Source organism: Nannobrachium achirus (genome assembly GCF_963921795.1).
Source record: "Nannobrachium achirus genome assembly, chromosome: 13".
In the NCBI taxonomy this organism is placed as follows: Eukaryota; Metazoa; Chordata; class Actinopteri; order Myctophiformes; family Myctophidae; genus Nannobrachium; species Nannobrachium achirus.
Window position 1 is genome coordinate 11,480,834 of NC_137833.1, and position 18,324 is coordinate 11,499,157.

The window sequence follows — 18,324 nt, forward strand, 5'->3', positions numbered from 1 at the left end:
GAACCTTGGAACGGACTCTAGGATAGCTGAGAGTGAGACTGTGTAGGAGAGACCGGCTGTAGGAGAGACGCATGTAGGATAGCTGAGAGAGAGACTGTAAGAGAGAGTCCGTAGGATAGCTGAGAGAGAGACCTTTTAGGAGAGACAGTTAGTCAGTTCGACAGCTGAGAGAGGGACTGACTGTACTGTTGTAGAGATTCTAGAGAGGACTCACTCAATCCATCCACTAGTCACAGCACATACATGCTCTGTAATTATATCAGTGAGTCATGGAATCTTTGATTTAAGTTCCATTCAGAGAGTTTGACTCTATGAGATATCCACGCCTTGGAGCAGAAATGGCAGTCAATGAGGGTATCTCGTAGCCCAAGTACAGATCCCAGAGGGACCCTGGGCTACCAAGTATATTGTTGCTGTCGGGCTGAAACCATTATCTCCATATTTAAACTGTTTGTGTTTTTTAGTAAACTAACGCCATCCTTGATCGTACTACAGCATCACAAAATTATCAACCAGTAAGATTCCCTAAACGGGAGATAAGCGACCGCCACGTCGCATACACAAACTTTAAAAGGCAATCGTAACCAATCAGGAGGGAATATGGGAAATGGGAAAGATCCATGTTGATGACATGACTTTAGAGATACTGTGTACCGCTTTGTGTGATTTTAGGGCAAAATCTGCAATTTATTTTATTTGAATCCTGAAAAGTAACAGTTTTGGTTTGAACATACAGTATGTGGTTTCTACCTGACAGACGACAAACGATATATAGTTTAATTGGTTAAAAGATAGATTTGAAAGGTACAGTATACTATTTTAAAAAAATATTAATAATAATACTTTTACTTTTGGTTTTTGAACGAAAGTCGGGTTGGTATTGGTAATAGATGTGATTTTTGGTCCCTGAACATTTTAAGTCCCTTTAGATAGATAGATAGATACCTTTATTATCCCAAGGGGGAAATTCAGTTGTCCAGTTGTAGCATAGCAGTATACAGTATTTACAAAGTTACAGAGAAGTAAGACAAAAGATAGATAAGAGTAAAAGAAAAAAAAAGAGCAGTACAGTACCAATAAAGAAAAGGTGCATCAATAGAGGGGGCGAATAATATATAAGTATATATACATAAAGTGACTTACAAAAAGAGACCGTAACAGTCAATGCTAGTTAGTGCAACAAGTATCTCACTGACATTGTTAAACAAAGCAGAATACTCAGAAACTACCAACACAACCTAATAGTGCAAAGTCAAAAATCAGTGCGAAAAAACTAACAAAAAAAGCAGCTCAGAGAAGAAGAAAAACTAGGGAGCGTGTCACCGCAAGACGCACATGAGCACTCTCCCTGGAAGGTCCTTAGGGGTCAAAGTCAATACAGCAATAGTTCCGTCAGTCTAGGTTAGGAAGGAAGTCCTTTTCACTCGTCCGTTATGTGTACTTTCACTCGAGTTGGGTGTGTCCTCTTCTAGGCTGATTACTAAAGCTGTCTGTGGTTTTAGTTTTAGTTTGAATGAGTGCTACAGTTGTACACAAACTCATCCATCATGTCTTCAAACTGTTCTCATCTGGTGAACTGCTAGTCTTTGATGTAATATCAAAGCAGCCTGTGCTATACACAGCAACAGTCTCTTTTAATTTAACAATTAAGTGTACAATAGCCAATAGGGTTGTCAAATGAACAATAACCAGTAAGGCTCCCTAATCGGGAGATAAGCGACCGTAGGTCACTTATCTCCACAAATAGGGCAAAATGTGTTTTGCCAAAATCTTCCTGATCCATGTTGATGACATGAGTGTAGACATACTGTGTAGTGATTTTCGTGATTTTAGGGCAAAATCTGTAGGAGCAGTGTCCAAAAATTTGTTTTTAAAAATCCAATAGTTTTCAACTTTGGCAGAAAAATGCCTGATTGTAAAAAAATATATCTAATTAGTGGACGTGGTTACCACTGAATGTTTTATTATGAGAAGAATTCAACCAAAGCAGTGCTACAGTATAACACACTGCTGTGTAACCTATGTTGAGTGTGTGTGCAAACACGTTAGGCAGGGTAAGTGAGTCTGAAAAGGTGGGTTTTAAGGGTGGATTTGAACAGGGCAAGACAACTTTGAACTAGTGACTAATTATTTTACCTGGGTGACACCTTCTGATAGTTCTACTTGAATGTTGAGTCAGACATGAAATTACTAGTAGTTCATGTTACCTTTTCAATGCTTATGTTCTTGATGGTTGTTTGTGAGCGCCAAACTCTGACATTACATCCCCAGAACCGGAGGGGGTGTCTACCTTTTTATGGCTACATTTCTGTGTTATGATTACTGTTGTATCTCACCTGCCAGTGAGGAGGTTGTAAATGTGCGTATTGTAATGTTGTTTAATTTAATATCCAAATAATAATTATTTCACTGGCCAAGCCAAGGGGGCCGGCTCAGTTAATATTTAATCGGCCATAATGGCAGTTAAAGGGGTACTGTCACCTAAAGGGGTTGAGGGGCAGATTACACTGTGACATGAGCTTCTCTGAAAACGGTCTGAAACAGTCTGAAGCTCATGCCCCAACAACAGCTGGCCAGTACAGTAAGTAGTCATACAGTCAGGCTATACAGACAATTAATTTGATTGGCTTATAATTGCGCATCCCCACAATGACATGAAATCATAAAAATATTAACTTGTTTTTTAAGATGATTCTTAAAGTGACAGTAACCCTTTAGGTGACCCTAACCCTTTAATTACAGAAATGTCATATGGCCACTACTCAATTGTGATTAATAATGTTTTGGTGTGTTGTTGTGTTCCAGGTATCAGATACAGCAATGATGTGTCCGTGGATGAGGTTAAAGCTCTGGCCTCTCTGATGACCTACAAATGTGCTGTGGTTGGTGAGTGAACCACACGTGCGCGCACACACACACACACACACGCACACGCACGCACACACGCGCACGCATACGCGCACACACACAAACCCCAGAAGGGATTTATGTAATGGAACTGGATGCTTGAGTCCTGGCCACACACATGTTTGTATTACTATACCTGTGAAGACATCGAATCTTGGGACAAAAAATTATAAATGATTTTTTTTCTATCAGTTACATTCACACCTCATGAAGCCTTGAATCTCGCTTGTTTTTGTCACATTTCTAAGCCAATAATTTGATGACTGGTGTCTTGCACTGAAAGCAGACGATCTATTTTCAGTGTGAGACAGTGGCACGCAACTAACCAGGCTTAACTCTCAACTACAGTATGAACCAGACATAACTCTCAACTACAGTATGAACCAGACATAACTATCAACTACAGTATGAACCAGACATAGCTCTCAACTAAAGTATGAACCAGACATAACTCTCAACTAAAGTATGAACCAGGCATAACTCTCAACTAAAGTATGAACCAGGCATAACTCTCAACCCCAAAACCTAACCTCTAAATCTCTCATCCTAGCCTGAATCCTATTCCAATTGTAATCTTAACCCTATACTACTCACTCAGCCATTTCTCCCTCGTGAGGATCCTGACAATAATTCTATTTGATACTTTTGGGGACATTTGACGCAGAGAGAAAGACACATCATTGTGTTCCTTTTATATATATATAGTGGTGTTAACTTGTTAGTGTTGTTAACTTGTTAGTGTGTTAGTAATTGTTGAATGTCTTTTCAGATGTGCCGTTTGGTGGAGCCAAAGCTGGAGTTAAAATCAACCCAAGAAATTACTCTGTAAGTTCTTGTTCTGTCAGTCCACTAAACTATTGTTATTTATTGAGACATCTGAGAGTCAGACAGTGTTGGGGAGACAATAGGACATCTGAGAGGGAGAAGGTGTAAGAGAGACAGACAGGAGGGAAAGGAGAGACAGTGTTGAGAGAGACATTCTAAGAGATGGTAGCAAACCTAAGAGGGAGTCAGTGTACAGTAGGAGAGACAGACAGTAGGAAAGCTGAGAGGGAGACGTTGTAGGAAAGACAGACCATAGGAAAGCTGAGTGGCACAGTGTAGGTGAGTCAGTAGATGGCCCTGGTGGGATTTGAACCATGGCCAGGTCTTGGTATCAAAGCTCATTTATTCTTCAAAGTTTAGACTTGAGTGAGCGAGCAGCAAAAGATACATGCCGGCACAGGTAGGTCTACGTAGAGATCAATTTCGGGTGTGTGGTATTTATTTTGGCTGGATAAAGTAAGGTGTCAATACTTCCCAAACCAACACATTCCACCCATAGATAACTGCAATGTAATGTTTCCGACCGTTATACCTGGAAATCAGTGTTGCATTGGTGATTCAATGTTTAATGATGTTACGCACAAGTCGGGTTAACGGGTTCAGACACTGGTCTATTGACATGCATACAGGCTCGTCCCTTTGTTAAATCACCCTGCTGTGACACTGAACTTTGTCAAGGTGTAAACTTGGGGGTTGTTTTAAATCGATTCATTTTGTGTGATGCTGTGATGTGATCCAAGTTGGGCGTTAATTTACGAAAAAGGTTAGAATATGGAGATAAGAGGTTTCTGCCCGACAGCGATGATATATAGCCATAATACCAGTATTCACAGTTCTTCACTGTGCACAGTTGGAGAGAATCATTCTGTCCTTGACAATAAGCAATCCTACTGTTTGAATGCTGTACACACGCACACATCGAGCCAAAAAATAATGATAGAAAAAATGCAAAGGATTTTTCTTTCTTCAACTTGCAACTTTCCCTGGTGGGAGTTGACTTGTGTAATGAAGTGGACTGAGTCGACCTTTTGGATAATGCCCTAGTGCTTCTATGCATGTACAGCACCACACTATCTTACCCAGAGAAAATAAAAACACTGTGTTTGACACTAAAGCAGAGGAGGGGAGGTATTATTTTCAGGGGCTTTAGTTTCCATTTGAAAGGATGAAGCAATGTGCCAACGTGTTGGCAGCAAAACCCTTCTATTAGTCTGTCACTTTCCCTGGGTTATCTTGCACAGGCTCCGGTTACTGTGTCACTTAAACCACTAGTTAAAAGACAACATGGCTTTCTCACAAGATGCCAGATGCACAATAGAGCCGGACCGCGTTCAGGTTCAGGGTCTGGATTTAACTGTAGCGTTACTTACTGTACCTGAATGGCAAATCTACAATCTACAAGGGGGTCCCCAGCAAAAGTATTTAATATTGCATCTAGAGATGTTACCGATCAATCGGCAATGGATCGGATCGGGCCGATCAAAGCGTGATCGGCGATAATCGGTGGTTTAGATCAAAAGGTAAATTCTCCGATCCGATCCGATCGGTGCATCGATCAACCAGCCGTTCAGTATGCCCACTTGAGGCCATTTTGGGGTATTGATTTCCACAGTGCTGAAGGAATAATTAGTTACTGCTATGATAATAAATACATAGTAATGCTGGTAAATAACTATAAGGCAAATATATAAATGAATTCATGAGTGAATTAATTAATTAAAGTTAAAACATTAACATTATAGAAAATATAAATAATATATAAATAATAACTTGATCGGATCGGTGATTGATCGGTATCGGGTGATCAAACTTTTGTGATCGGTGCTCGGTGATCGGTTCCAAAAAACCTGATCGGACCATCCCTAATTGCGTCACAATAATTTTAACCACTTTATCAATTTTTTTAGTTGGCTATTCAAAAATAGCAGATCTACAAGCTCGCTTGTACAATCTTAACACAAAACTTCTCTTCTGGGTGTCCCTGCAGCAAAACCTTTTCAGATGGGTGAGTCCACGGCCAAATATACATTTTGGGGGTCCTTCAATTGGCACCAAAGGAGAACCATTGCGTGTAGGCAACACTCAAAAACAAAACTGGTATTCCTGGAAATGGCAACAACATTCCTGGACTGTCAAGTGTCCAGGTTGAATCATGGAGGGGTTACGACCCTAGCTGTCCCCTTACTCACATGACCATGGGCCTCACGCGGGGCCCTTTTGCAATCACTCTTTTACAGCAGGGGTCTTCAACGTTTTCAGGCCAAGGACCCCTTAGTTGAGCGAGAGAGATGAAGCAGGGACCGCCACAACCTTTTCATAGTTTCCATATAGTTTCATCGTTTGACAGCACAATCATCAGGGTATTTGGGACTCATGTCAATGTGTGTTTTCAGATATTTAACCACTTGAACCGTCAATACTTAATAAACCTTCACTCTGTACTTAGTGTGCTCTTTTTCCTCTCTACACCAAACCTCTTTGCCGAAAATAGCTGATCTACAAGCTCACAACGCCTCACGCTACGAGGCGTTGTGAGCTTCTAGAGCTTGTAGAGCTTGTGAGCTTGTAGATCAGCTATTTTTGGCTAAAGTTCTATATGAACACTAGTTCTATATGATCACTAGAATATGGACACTAGGGTTTAAGTGGTTAATATAAAAAATGAGAAAAGTTTCTATCACACAAAGATTTGGAGGACCCCCTGTAGTAACTCTGAGGACCCCCTAGGGGTCCCGGACCCCCTGTTGAAGACCCTTGATTTACAGTACTTGTAACACGCAGGTGATGTTAAATACGGTGAGGATCACTGTTCAGGACAGAGTAACACTATGCATGCACGCACACACGTTTGTAATATTACACTTGTGCAAGAACATCAGCATTTTAGGACGGTGATTTTATGAATGCCATTTTTACAATTGTTTGCCATTTTTAACTAACCCCAAAGTCGGAAACGGCTGATCTACAAGCTCACGTGTCACACCACGACGCCTGCACAACACTGGCATGCAACTCAAGCTATAAATCAGGCATCCAACTCCAACCATAACATCTTAAATGCCTAATCCTAACACTAACCCCAAGATGAATATTTTCTTAAAGGGATTGTAAATGATTCAGTAACAGGAATCTCCATGTCTCTTCCAGCTCTTTATCAAACATGTTTAGGTCGGGATCCCAATTCTATTCATTATGAACTCAGATAGGGATACAGATTCAAAGAAGTGAAATTGGAAGTGATGACTCAAAGGAATGAGCGGACAAAATTAGAACTGGAACGCTATAAAATGAAGCTGACAAATGGGTACTCTCTCCTGATATGCTGACATTTTGCCACCTTACCTTACTGAATATTCGGCCCTCACGAGTACAGTAAAACAAGTACGAGCACACAGACACACACACACACACACACACACACACACACACACACACAGAGCCCTGTGCGATATTTTAAAGCACCAGCTGTGGGGTGCAGTGATAATAATAGATGTGTATGAGTGGGCAGCGCGTTGCACGTTGCTCACGCCCCCCACCCACACTGACATGTGAGACCTGTTCTCCACGCTTGTTTCCTAAACCCACCAGGATTGAGTTAAGACCCGCCTCGCAGAAGCGCGAGGACTTCCAGGAGTGGCTGAAATCCTTACAGAGGGTGGATAAAGTCTGACCTATAAGGTGCCGCATGAAGACAATATAAAACGTATAGGTTTCTGAGAAAAGCCTGCATTTGCACAATGCACAGCTATTAATGTGACACTACAGTAACAGTGCCCAAAATAAACTGTGCTTAAAAAAGAAAAAACAAATACTTGAAACTTACTTTGTACTGTGCTTAACTCATTGAATGCCCTTTTCAAGATGGCCGCCAAGTACCAGGATGCCACGTTCCTATATTTCTAGTGCACGGATCAATTTTTAGTGTACGGATCGTGCACGCCCATGCACCATATATGCACCATATGTGTAGTACTTTTTAACAGCTTTCAAACAAAAAAATCCGCTTGGAAATCCGTTCAGGCATTCATGAGATAGAAGCCTTCAAAGTCAGACAAAACAAACACTGCCACCTTCCTAAATTTCTAGTGCACGGATCAATTTTTAGTGCACGGATCGTGCACGCCCATGCACCATATATGCACCATATGTGTAGTACTTTTTAACAGCTTTCAAACAAAAAAATCCGCTTGGAAATCCGTTCAGGCATTCATGAGATACAAGCCTTCAAAGTCAGACAAAACAGCCATTTTTGACATTTTGAAAGATGTGTTTGTTATGGGGCTAAACATGCAATTTCGCAATTGCGATCATGCCTAATACATTTGAGGCATTTTTAGATTTTTTTTATAAAACATTTTTTTGAAAAAATTTCAAAATGGCTTCCAACTCGGGAAACTCGGGCTGTGGCACCCTGTTACTACTGTAATAACTCGGGGAAACTCGGGCCTTGGCAGTCAATGAGTTAAAATGGTAAAACTTTGTAACTTTGCTAAGGAGAAAAACGTACTGAGAAAGCTATTAATTTGTCACTACTGTGCTCAAATTAAAAACTCTTAATTATCAGTTAAATTGTTATAGTTTGGATATGGCTTTGGGCGTATTATGCTGCGTGTACTATTGTAATGGATCGTGTACTATTGTAATGGATCGGTAGGGCGTAGGTACAGTATTGCTCTGCACTTGAGCAAGCAGCATTAACATTCATTTTCATACTTAAGATTATTGAGAGGGGTGCTTCCGCGAGGCGGGTCTTAACCCAATCCTGGTGGGTTTAGGAAACACGCGTCCTCCACATATAATACGCACTGGATGGTGTTGGTCAAGCTCTCACTGACCTACAGTACCACGCTGTTCATTTGCAAGTGATTTGTGTATTCAGACATCATGAACTACAATACTTCTGCATTGGTTGCTGTGGTGATGTTTGACTGTTGGCAGTACATCCCCAAAATGTCTAGCTATAGATAGGGGATGAAGGGAGTAACACTGGGGGGCAAAAGTTACTGGGTTAAGCTGGTTGCACACTGCTGCGTCCGAGGGCACAAGTATGGCTTAAGTGGTTAACACCTCATCAGCCTGTGCCCTCCTCCAAGTATTACCAATCAAATCCACTGCCTACATTTATGGTCGGGGTGTGCAATGTGTGCGCGTGTATTAACTCTAGTTATGTTTTTCCAGGACAATGAGTTGGAGAAAATCACCAGGAGATTCACCGTTGAACTGGCCAAGAAAGGATTCATCGGTGAGACACACACACACACACACACACACACACACACACACACACACACACACACACACACACGCGCACACACAAACACACACACAGTATTAGTAGTATAGTATATTGTTTTTACATTAACCACTTGAACTCTAGCATCCCTATTCTGAGGAGAACTCAAGCCAAAAATTGCAGATCTAAAAACTCACGACGCCTCTCACTGCGAGGCCTTGTGAGCTTGTAGATCGGCTATTTTCGGGAAAGAGGTTTGGCGTAGAGGGGAAAAAGGGCAGACCACATAGTGAAATGTCAAGTTTATTAAGTATTGACCGTTCAAGTGGTTAAATATCTGAAAACACAAATTTACATGATTCCAAAATACACTGATTGTGCTGTCAAACAATATGGAAAACTATTATGGAATCTATGAAAAGGTTGTGGGGGTCCCTGCTTCATCTGTCTCTCAACGAAGGGGTCCTTGGCCTGAAAAGACCACTGATGTACGCTTTGTGAGCTGAAGTGTTGCTTCTTTGTGTCTGTGGCGTCCAGGTCCCGGTATCGACGTCCCTGCTCCTGACATGAGCACCGGAGAGCGAGAAATGTCCTGGATCGCTGACACATACGCCACCACCATGGGATACCATGTAGGTCTCACACATACGCCACTACCATGGGATACCATGTAGGTCTCACACATACACCACCACCATGGGATACCATGTAGGTCTCACACATACACCACCACCATGGGATACCATGTAGGTCTCACACATACGCCACCACCATGGGATACCATGTAGGTCTCACACATACACCACCACCATGGGATACCATGTAGGTCTCACACATACGCCACCACCATGGGATACCATGTAGGTCTCACACATACACCACCACCATGGGATACCATGTAGGTCTCACACATACGCCACCACCATGGGATACCATGTAGGTCTCACACATACGCCACCACCACCATGGGATACCATGTAGGTCTCACACATACGCCACCACCATGGGATACCATGTAGGTCTCACACATACGCCACCACCATGGGATACCATGTAGGTCTCACACATACGCCACCACCATGGGATACCATGTAGGTCTCACACATACGCCACCACCATGGGATACCATGTAGGTCTCACACATACGCCACCACCATGGGATACCATGTAGGTCTCACACATACGCCACCACCATGGGATACCATGTAGGTCTCACACATACGCCACCACCATGGGATACCATGTAGGTCTCACACATAGGCCACCACCATGGGATACCATGTAGGTCTCACCTCAGTTTTTGTGACTAAATCAAATATCACCGTGTTTTTGACTGCATATTGTGACGACAAGGTCATGCTGCTTTCGCAGAAGTATTTATACGATGATATTTCTTTAAATGGCTTCATGCCTTCTTGCATACTAAGTATAGATGTATAGATATAGTTGCAGGCAGGTGAGGTGGGGTGCTCCTTGAGGATTGTTGAATTGTGTTATGGTCCAGAGCTCAAGTGGAGAACCAGTAGAATAGACCAACTTGTGGAATAAAGTTCTCAGTCGCCACGACTGATTTCAGTCATTTGGATTATTCCATAGAAGCCGGCATGTCTTCTATGGCATATCTTCTAAGGCATGTTGTGCAGTAACAATAGCCAATCCACAAGCTCTCAATGTGACACAGTGAGACCTTGTAGATTGGCTATTTCTGGTTTTAAAAAAAAGGGGGGGGAGAGAGATTATATAGCACTTGAAGTGGTCAAACTAGCAGTGTTTAAAAGCGTCTTCCATAAGACCCTAATAGTCCCTGATATTTCATATAAAAGCAAAGGTTAAAGCCCCAGTCTGTGGCAGTATGTAGAACAGCAGGAAGGAACAATAATCTTACTACAATTTACACTTTAGGTGTTTAGCAGACACTTTTAATCCAAAGTGACTTGCAATAAGCAGGTAATACATCAATATAATAAGCAAGATAATATGTCAGTACAACAACAATAATATAACAATGCATAGGAATATCAATCTAGAAAAACAATAACATAGGTAGACCAATCAGTAAAAAAAAAAAAGTTTCTAAAACCTAAAAATGCTATCTAGCTTCATGTATGGTCATTGAGGGAAGGGGAGTGTTATGGGTTTAGGTGGAGTCTGAAGAGGTGAGTCTTCAGTCCACGGCGGAAGCTAGGGAGTGAGCAACAGGGAGTTTATTCCACAGTTTGGGGGCCAGGAGGGCAAATTGTCTAGGGCGAGTGGATTTTTGTCCTGGGGTTTGTAGCGAGGGTCCCTGTGTTGGCTGATCTGAGTGAACGGTTGGGGTTGTAGGGGTTGATCAGGTTTTGGAGGTATGGAGGAGCCGGACCTTTGGCTGCTTTGAAGGTCAGCATCAGTGTTTTGTATTCAGTGCAGTGCTAAAACCTCATAATCGTACATATTGTCAAGGTAACCGCTCCTGAATGCTCCTTTCACAAATCCCATTATAGGACTTGGCAATACTGCTTTCTTTCAGTGGTGAGATTTTAAACCATGCTGAAACTTCTGTCCTCTCTGTTTCCAGGACATCAACGCTCACGCCTGTGTGACAGGCAAGCCCATCAGCCAGGGCGGCATCCACGGGCGCATCTCGGCCACGGGTCGCGGCGTCTTCCACGGCATCGAAAACTTCATAAACGAGGCGTCCTTCATGAGCCAGGTGGGCATGTGCCCCGGCTTCCAGGACAAGACCTTCGTCATCCAGGTATGTTGTCGTCATCGTCTTCTCTACCGTCATTGAATATCACCTAAATTGCTCTATTAGTAATCATTGACTATTTTGGCAAGCTAGAAAATCAAATTGCAAACCATTTGCTCTTTCATGGCGGTTTTGAAGGAGGATAGTGTGGAGGAATTCAGATCAATCAATAATCAATGAGAAAATGAGGAGACAAGACAATGTATTAGGTGGTGGTGGTTATGATTTATGTAACATGATGATATGGACACAAGTACGTTTAAGAATCAAGTCAGTGGTAAGGTAGTTCTGTCAAGAGGCAATATTCAGGGATCACATTTATACTGTACTCCAAGTACAAGCTGGACCATAACAAGATAAGCTTTACCAAAACAATAGCTACTCAGTCAGTCCTAGTGAGACATCTAGACGCTTACAAGCTATCCTGTATCCTGATGTATCATAAGAACTAATAACGTCACACATAATCAATCATGATAATATAATCTATGGGGAGTCACACTTTTTCATGGCTGTTAGTATGAGCTTTCCACGTTGTGGTGGCATTAAATCCTCTTTCTTTTCCCTATCCTCCTTTTTTAACATTAAAATAAAAACAAAGACAACAATTAGACGTATCACTTGCACCCGCTTTTTAAGGCAGGAGCTGGACCAAAAGAAGACACAATCATGAAAGGTGCAAAGGAGGTCGGCACACTGTATTGTAGCTCCCTTAAGTGCACTCCATTGGCACATCATCCAGCAGTACTGTCTGCTGTAGCTGCTGCAGCATGGGCCAATGACGTGCACTTAAGGGACTGCTTCTGCTACAGTCAGTGTACAGTCACTTCTTTGCAGTGGTGGGAAAAAGTACTCATATGTTTTAGTAGAAGTAGAAGCATCAATACTGCAATATAGAAATACTCTGTTACAAGTAAGAGTACGGAAATTCTAAATGTACTTGAGTAGAAGTATGAAAGTGTTGGCATCAAAATGTACTTAAAGTACCAAAAGTAAAAGTACAAAATGTTTGAAAATATCAGATCTACAAGCTCACAACAGGTCCGCGACGTGTGGTAATGTGACGCGCTGTGATGCGATGCGCTGTGAGCTTGTAGATTGGCTATTTTCAAATAGCCATGGTATAAAATAGGGCTAAAGTCGTTTACTGTATCATGTATGTATGTTTTATAATATTAAAATATATATCTGCAAAGTGACTACCTGTAGTACCGTATTTTCTGGACTATAAGGCGCACCGGATTATAAGGCGCACTGTCAATGAATGGTCTATTTTCAAACTGTTTTCATATATAAGGCGCACCGGACTATAAGGCGCACATAATAGACGCTACCATTGCGTTATGCATCCAACAGATGGAGCTGTGCTTAAGGGAATGTCAATGTCAATGAATGATCCATATATAAGGCGCACTGGACTATAAGGCACACTGTAGTTTTTTGAGAAAATTAAAGGCTTTTAAGTGCGCCTTATAGTCCGGAAAATACGGGTAACTAAAGTTTTCAAATAAGTGTAGTGGAGTAAAAAGTACAACATTTGGATCCGAGATGTAGTGGAGTTGGAGTAGAAATAAAAGTATTGGAATTACTCAAGTAAAGTACAAATAACTTAAGTACAATACTTAAGTAGATGTACTTAGTTACTTTACACCACTGCTTCTTAGTAGCTCTCTAGAGAGTCTTTAAGGCCACATGTGTGTGACTCAGAGGAGGAGCCGTATGACTCAACAGAATGTTATTTACCACTGCTGTCTTTTACATGGCTAAGTACACTGCTGCGGCCTGGGCAACTCAAGGCTGTGATTTGCTCAAGAATACATTAGGAGTTCACACACTTCCTTTGCATCCTTTGTTGAGATTAAATTGATACTTTACAAGGGTAGGAACTAGGAAAGCTGAGAAGGAGATGGTTTCGGAGACAGACAGACAGCAGGAATGCTGAGAGGGAGACCAGTGTAGGAGAGACCAATCTGGGAACCCATTCTGTTAAAAAAAATCAAACCTCGGTTCGAAGTGGAGCGGTGAATCTGAGCAGCTTGCTAAATGCCTAAACTGTAAACTGTAAACTGTGCCTGTGAGTGAGTGGTGAGTGTGCCTGGCCTGCACAAAACAGCGCCCCTCCTTTAACTAGTGTGTTGTGTGTGGCCACTCAAGGTATTGCCAGGCTACGGACACGGCCAGCCAGCCACCCGGCCAGCCAGCCACCCAGCCAGCCACCCAGCCACATACCCACGGACATACCTGTCTATTGGGAGCGCTTTCACCGCTCCAAAAAAAGGAAAACAAATACGTATATTAGTTTTCACATTTTTAGTTTTTGCCTCTGGGGGCACCAACTCCTTTTTTTGTGTAGAGACAGGAACTGGGTTTGTCTCCTCCCCTTTCTTTGTCCACTTCCTGCCGGGTGCTTCTGTGTTTATTCCAAGCCCCCAGAACGGCTTGTACATATTGAAGCCGTCGACCCTTGTGGCCAAAGCTGGAACAGCAGGCGGGGTGAACCACATGCACAAGCATAAGAGCGCGCCACTGTGCGTCTGCCATAGGGTTCAATGGACGTTCGTGACGTAAGACGTTCGTCGACGTCAAACATTTTGGCTCATCCAGATGTGCCAATTTGACCCACAATGTACCTGGATCAGTTTATTCCTACTAACAACAGCGCTACATGTTTAGGGCAGTGGTGCTGTTAGCAGAATCTGCCTCCAGAGATTAAGGAGAGATAGAAAGTAGGAAAGCTGAGAGGGAGACGGTGTAAGATAGACAAACAGTGGGAATATTTCTGTATAATTATCCTTATCCTGTTTAAATTGCAAATAGAATAACTTGTGTTTGTGCGTGCGTGCAGGGTTTTGGTAACGTGGGCATGCACTCCATGCGTTACCTGCATCGTTTCGGAGCAAAGTGCGTGGGCGTGGGAGAGATGGACGGGAACATCTGGAACCCCAACGGCATCGACCCCAAAGAGCTGGAGGACTACAAGCTGGTTGGTACTGTTTTATCATGTAATCATTTAAACCCATTTAGGCCTAGAATTATTGAATGCTAAATAGCAGATCTACAAGCTCACAGCGCTGCGAGCTTGTAGATCTGCTATTTTTGAAAAAAGTCGTGAAAATGTGTGAAAATCTTTGAATATATGGATTTTCAAAGCGAACGTTTGTAACTCAAATCTTGCTTCTGGGGGGTCCCTGGAACTAGATATTTTGAGATGCGGGTCCGTGGCCAAATAAATATCATTTTGGGGGTCCTTCACATGTAAAGGTTTGAGAACCACGGACATAGTAGTCTCTCAAGAACAGACTAACTGAGCTCCATTTAAGTGAAAAGGACCTTTTCTTTGACGATGGCTAGCCAGGTTGCTGACATAGACACAGGTTTTTCAAAAAGTCTTAGAAGGATTCAAAAGACACTTATAGAATCGGGTCAAAATTCTGATTTTCACGATTTTTCAAAAATAGCAGATCTACAAGCTTGCAGCGCGGCACTCGGTGCCGTGCTGTGAGCTTGTATATCTGCTATTTTTCAATAGTTAAATCATAAAATAATGATACTCAATAATGTGTACCCGTTCTAAATGGGTTAATATCGAAGAAACCTCTTACTTTAACTTTGTGTTTTTTGGAGCGGTGAAAGCGCTCCCAATAGACAGGTATGTCCGTGGGTATGTCCGTGGGTGGGTGGCTGGCTGGCTGGCTGGCTGGCCGTGTCCGTAGCCTGGCAATACCTTGAGTGGCCACACACAACACACTAGTTAAAGGAGGGGCGCTGTTTTGTGCAGGCCAGGCACACTCACCACTCACTCACAGGCACAGTTTACAGTTTACAGTTTAGGCATTTAGCAACACACACAGGGTATAGCTGCTCAGATTCACCGCTCCACTTCGAACCGAGGTTTGGTTTTCCCGTAAATCAACGCCCTACTTGATCACAAAAGCATCAAAAGTGCGAAACGCAGCACAAAGCAACACGTTTTTAGCTTGTAGATCCGCTACTTTTGCTATTTTAGAATGTGAATCCTGAAAAGTAACTGTTTTGGAGACGAAGCTTGTTAGTACATTCTACAGTATCACTTTATGTCACTGGTTCTTCAAGTGGAATCCAGGGACCCCCAGGGGTCCTTGAGGAAAAGCTATTGCCATAGATAGAATAAATAAAAGCAACTTGTTTCTAATATAACGCTAATGTAAAGCTCCCATGTGAAACCTGGAAAAGGATGTAAATCACATGTGGTTTCGATGGTATCCATAGCAATAAGCATTGTAGGTGCTGTGGAAACTAGAAGTGGAAGAGTTATGACCTATCTGATATTTCATTTAGTACAATTGTACTGCATAACTTTACACCAGTTAATATACAAATAGTAACTGTCAATAGAGTTTTAAACACCAATGTCTTCCTGAAATTCTGAATTCTTGACTCCCCCATCATCTTCAGATGTGACTGATTAATCCAGGGCTGATCATGTGTGCCTTCCTGTCATGATGAGGAACATTTCAAGCCTGCACTACGTAACACAATGTACCTCACTGTAGCTTTTTTAAATTTAAAAACAATGTGTTAGTTAATGCTGTATGCAGTTCAAGGACTATTGTCTACAAAAGATAATAGGATAATGATAGATAGGGTAATGGCGCCACCTAGTGGATAAACTATATTTTAACATTCCAACTGCTCAAAGAGCAAATCTACAAGCCCGAATAGCAGATCTACAAGCTTGTATCATTGAGTGCCGCGCTGCAAGCATGTAGATCTGCTATTTTTGAAAAATCCTTTAATGTATACATTATTTATAAAGCAAACATTTGTAACACAAATCAAATATTTTGAGATGGGAGTCCACTGTCAAGGACATATAATTCTAGGTGTCCTTGACATTAAAACGTTTGAGAATCATTGATATAGAAACAGGTTTTTCAAAAGACATTTTATAGAATCGGATCCTCGGGTCTTAATGCTTCGATCCAGTGGTTCTCAAAGTGGATTCCAGGGACTCTCGAGGTTCCTTTACGGGGGGCCTAATTGGACCCATACAAGTCTGTAACCAAATGGACCATTTGGTAATCCATTTGTATACTGCCAGAGTTGAGGGGAGAACTTGAAATGTAAAAGTTTGAGAAGGACTGCTTTAATCCATGTGGACGTGTTCCTCTGTGTCCTCCTCAGGAGCACGGCACCATCGTGGGCTTCCCCAACTCCACTCCGTACGAGGGCAGCATCCTGGAGGCCGACTGCGACATCCTCATCCCCGCAGCCAGCGAGAAGCAGCTCACCAAGAGCAACGCACACAAGATCAAAGCCAAGGTCACCACCGCAACTCACCTGTACACACACACACACACACACACACACACACACACACACACACACACACACACACACACACACACGCCCAAGAATAGCTGGATAATTAACTCATTGGCCGCGCCATCCCGAGGAACCCGAGAAAAAGCCTATGTTTTTCCACTGACAGACTTCTCTTACCTTTTAACGTGGGCGCGAATGTGTCCATCGTGCACGATCGGTCACGGACCTGCTCCTTGTCCTAAAATCACGCAAAGTGGTACACAGTATCTCTAAAGTCATGTCATCAACATGGCTTACCCATATTCCCTCCTGAATGGCTACGATTGCCTTCTAAAGTTTGTGTATGCGACGTGGCGGTCGCTTATCTCCCGATTAGGGAGTCCTACTGGTCTAACTGTGTGTGTGTGTGTGTGTGTGTGTGTGTGTGTGTGTGTGTGTGTGTGTGTGTGTGTGTGTGTGTGTGTGTGTGTGTGTGTGTGTGTGTGTGTAGATCGTCGCTGAAGGTGCCAACGGCCCAACGACCCCCGAGGCCGACAGAATCTTCCTGGAGAGAAACATCATGGTGATCCCAGTGAGTCACAACCAGCCAATCAACTGTCAACATTAAACTGTACTTGGTCTGCTCTTTTTGTCCCATCTACACCGAGAATAGACGATCTACATGCTACGGCCATGTCGCAAACGTCTGCGTTGTGAGCTTGTAGATCGGTTTTGTTCACTATAAGACAAAGGGCTTCGGCCCAGAATAGGGAGTCTAAGGACGGTGCATGGGTTAAAGTTCTCAGTCGCCACGACTAGGATTCCATAGATAGATTAGATCATTTGAAGGGGTCGGTCAAACATGCATGCAATGTTCCAGCAATGTTCCACGAAACCCCGATGGTCTCGGATATTTCATAAAAGCCAAGTTTAAAAGCCTCAGCCTGTGATGTCTTCACTTGGTCGGCAGTACAGTCGGTAGAGATGGAATAATATCACTAAAACGTCATACCATTGCATATATTGTGTTAACTCTTTTACCGCCATTTATATGATTTTATAAGGATATAAGGATGTCTTTTAATGCCTTAAAAGTAGCTTACCTTTGCGATTTTATTAAAAAATATCCATCCATTATTTCCAACCACATTTTTTGGTAAAAGAACAGCCTATCCCTCATCGTGTTGAAAAAAACGAACGGGCGCTTCTGTTCCAATGAACGAGGCTGAAGTTTATCCCTCGGTTGCACCAGTTGTAGACATAGAAATGGAGAAACTAGATCCAGGCATAGAAATGGAGAAACTAGATCCAGGCATAGAAATGGAGGAGAAAAGTGATCCCGCCGCCA

The 18,324-nt window shown here is 42.5% G+C and overlaps 1 protein-coding gene across 1 annotated transcript in view; it reads left to right on the forward strand.

The window, feature by feature from the left end:
- The window catches only part of glud1a (glutamate dehydrogenase 1a), a 33,896-nt gene that overhangs the window by 10,058 nt on the left and 5,514 nt on the right, over positions 1-18,324 (forward strand). The window contains exons 2-9 of the mRNA XM_080739937.1: positions 2,806-2,886; positions 3,677-3,732; positions 8,911-8,974; positions 9,503-9,597; positions 11,520-11,699; positions 14,539-14,676; positions 16,857-16,994; positions 17,488-17,568. Coding sequence (XP_080596063.1) covers positions 2,806-2,886; positions 3,677-3,732; positions 8,911-8,974; positions 9,503-9,597; positions 11,520-11,699; positions 14,539-14,676; positions 16,857-16,994; positions 17,488-17,568 — 833 coding nt within the window. The remainder of the gene's footprint in view (positions 1-2,805; positions 2,887-3,676; positions 3,733-8,910; positions 8,975-9,502; positions 9,598-11,519; positions 11,700-14,538; positions 14,677-16,856; positions 16,995-17,487; positions 17,569-18,324) is intronic.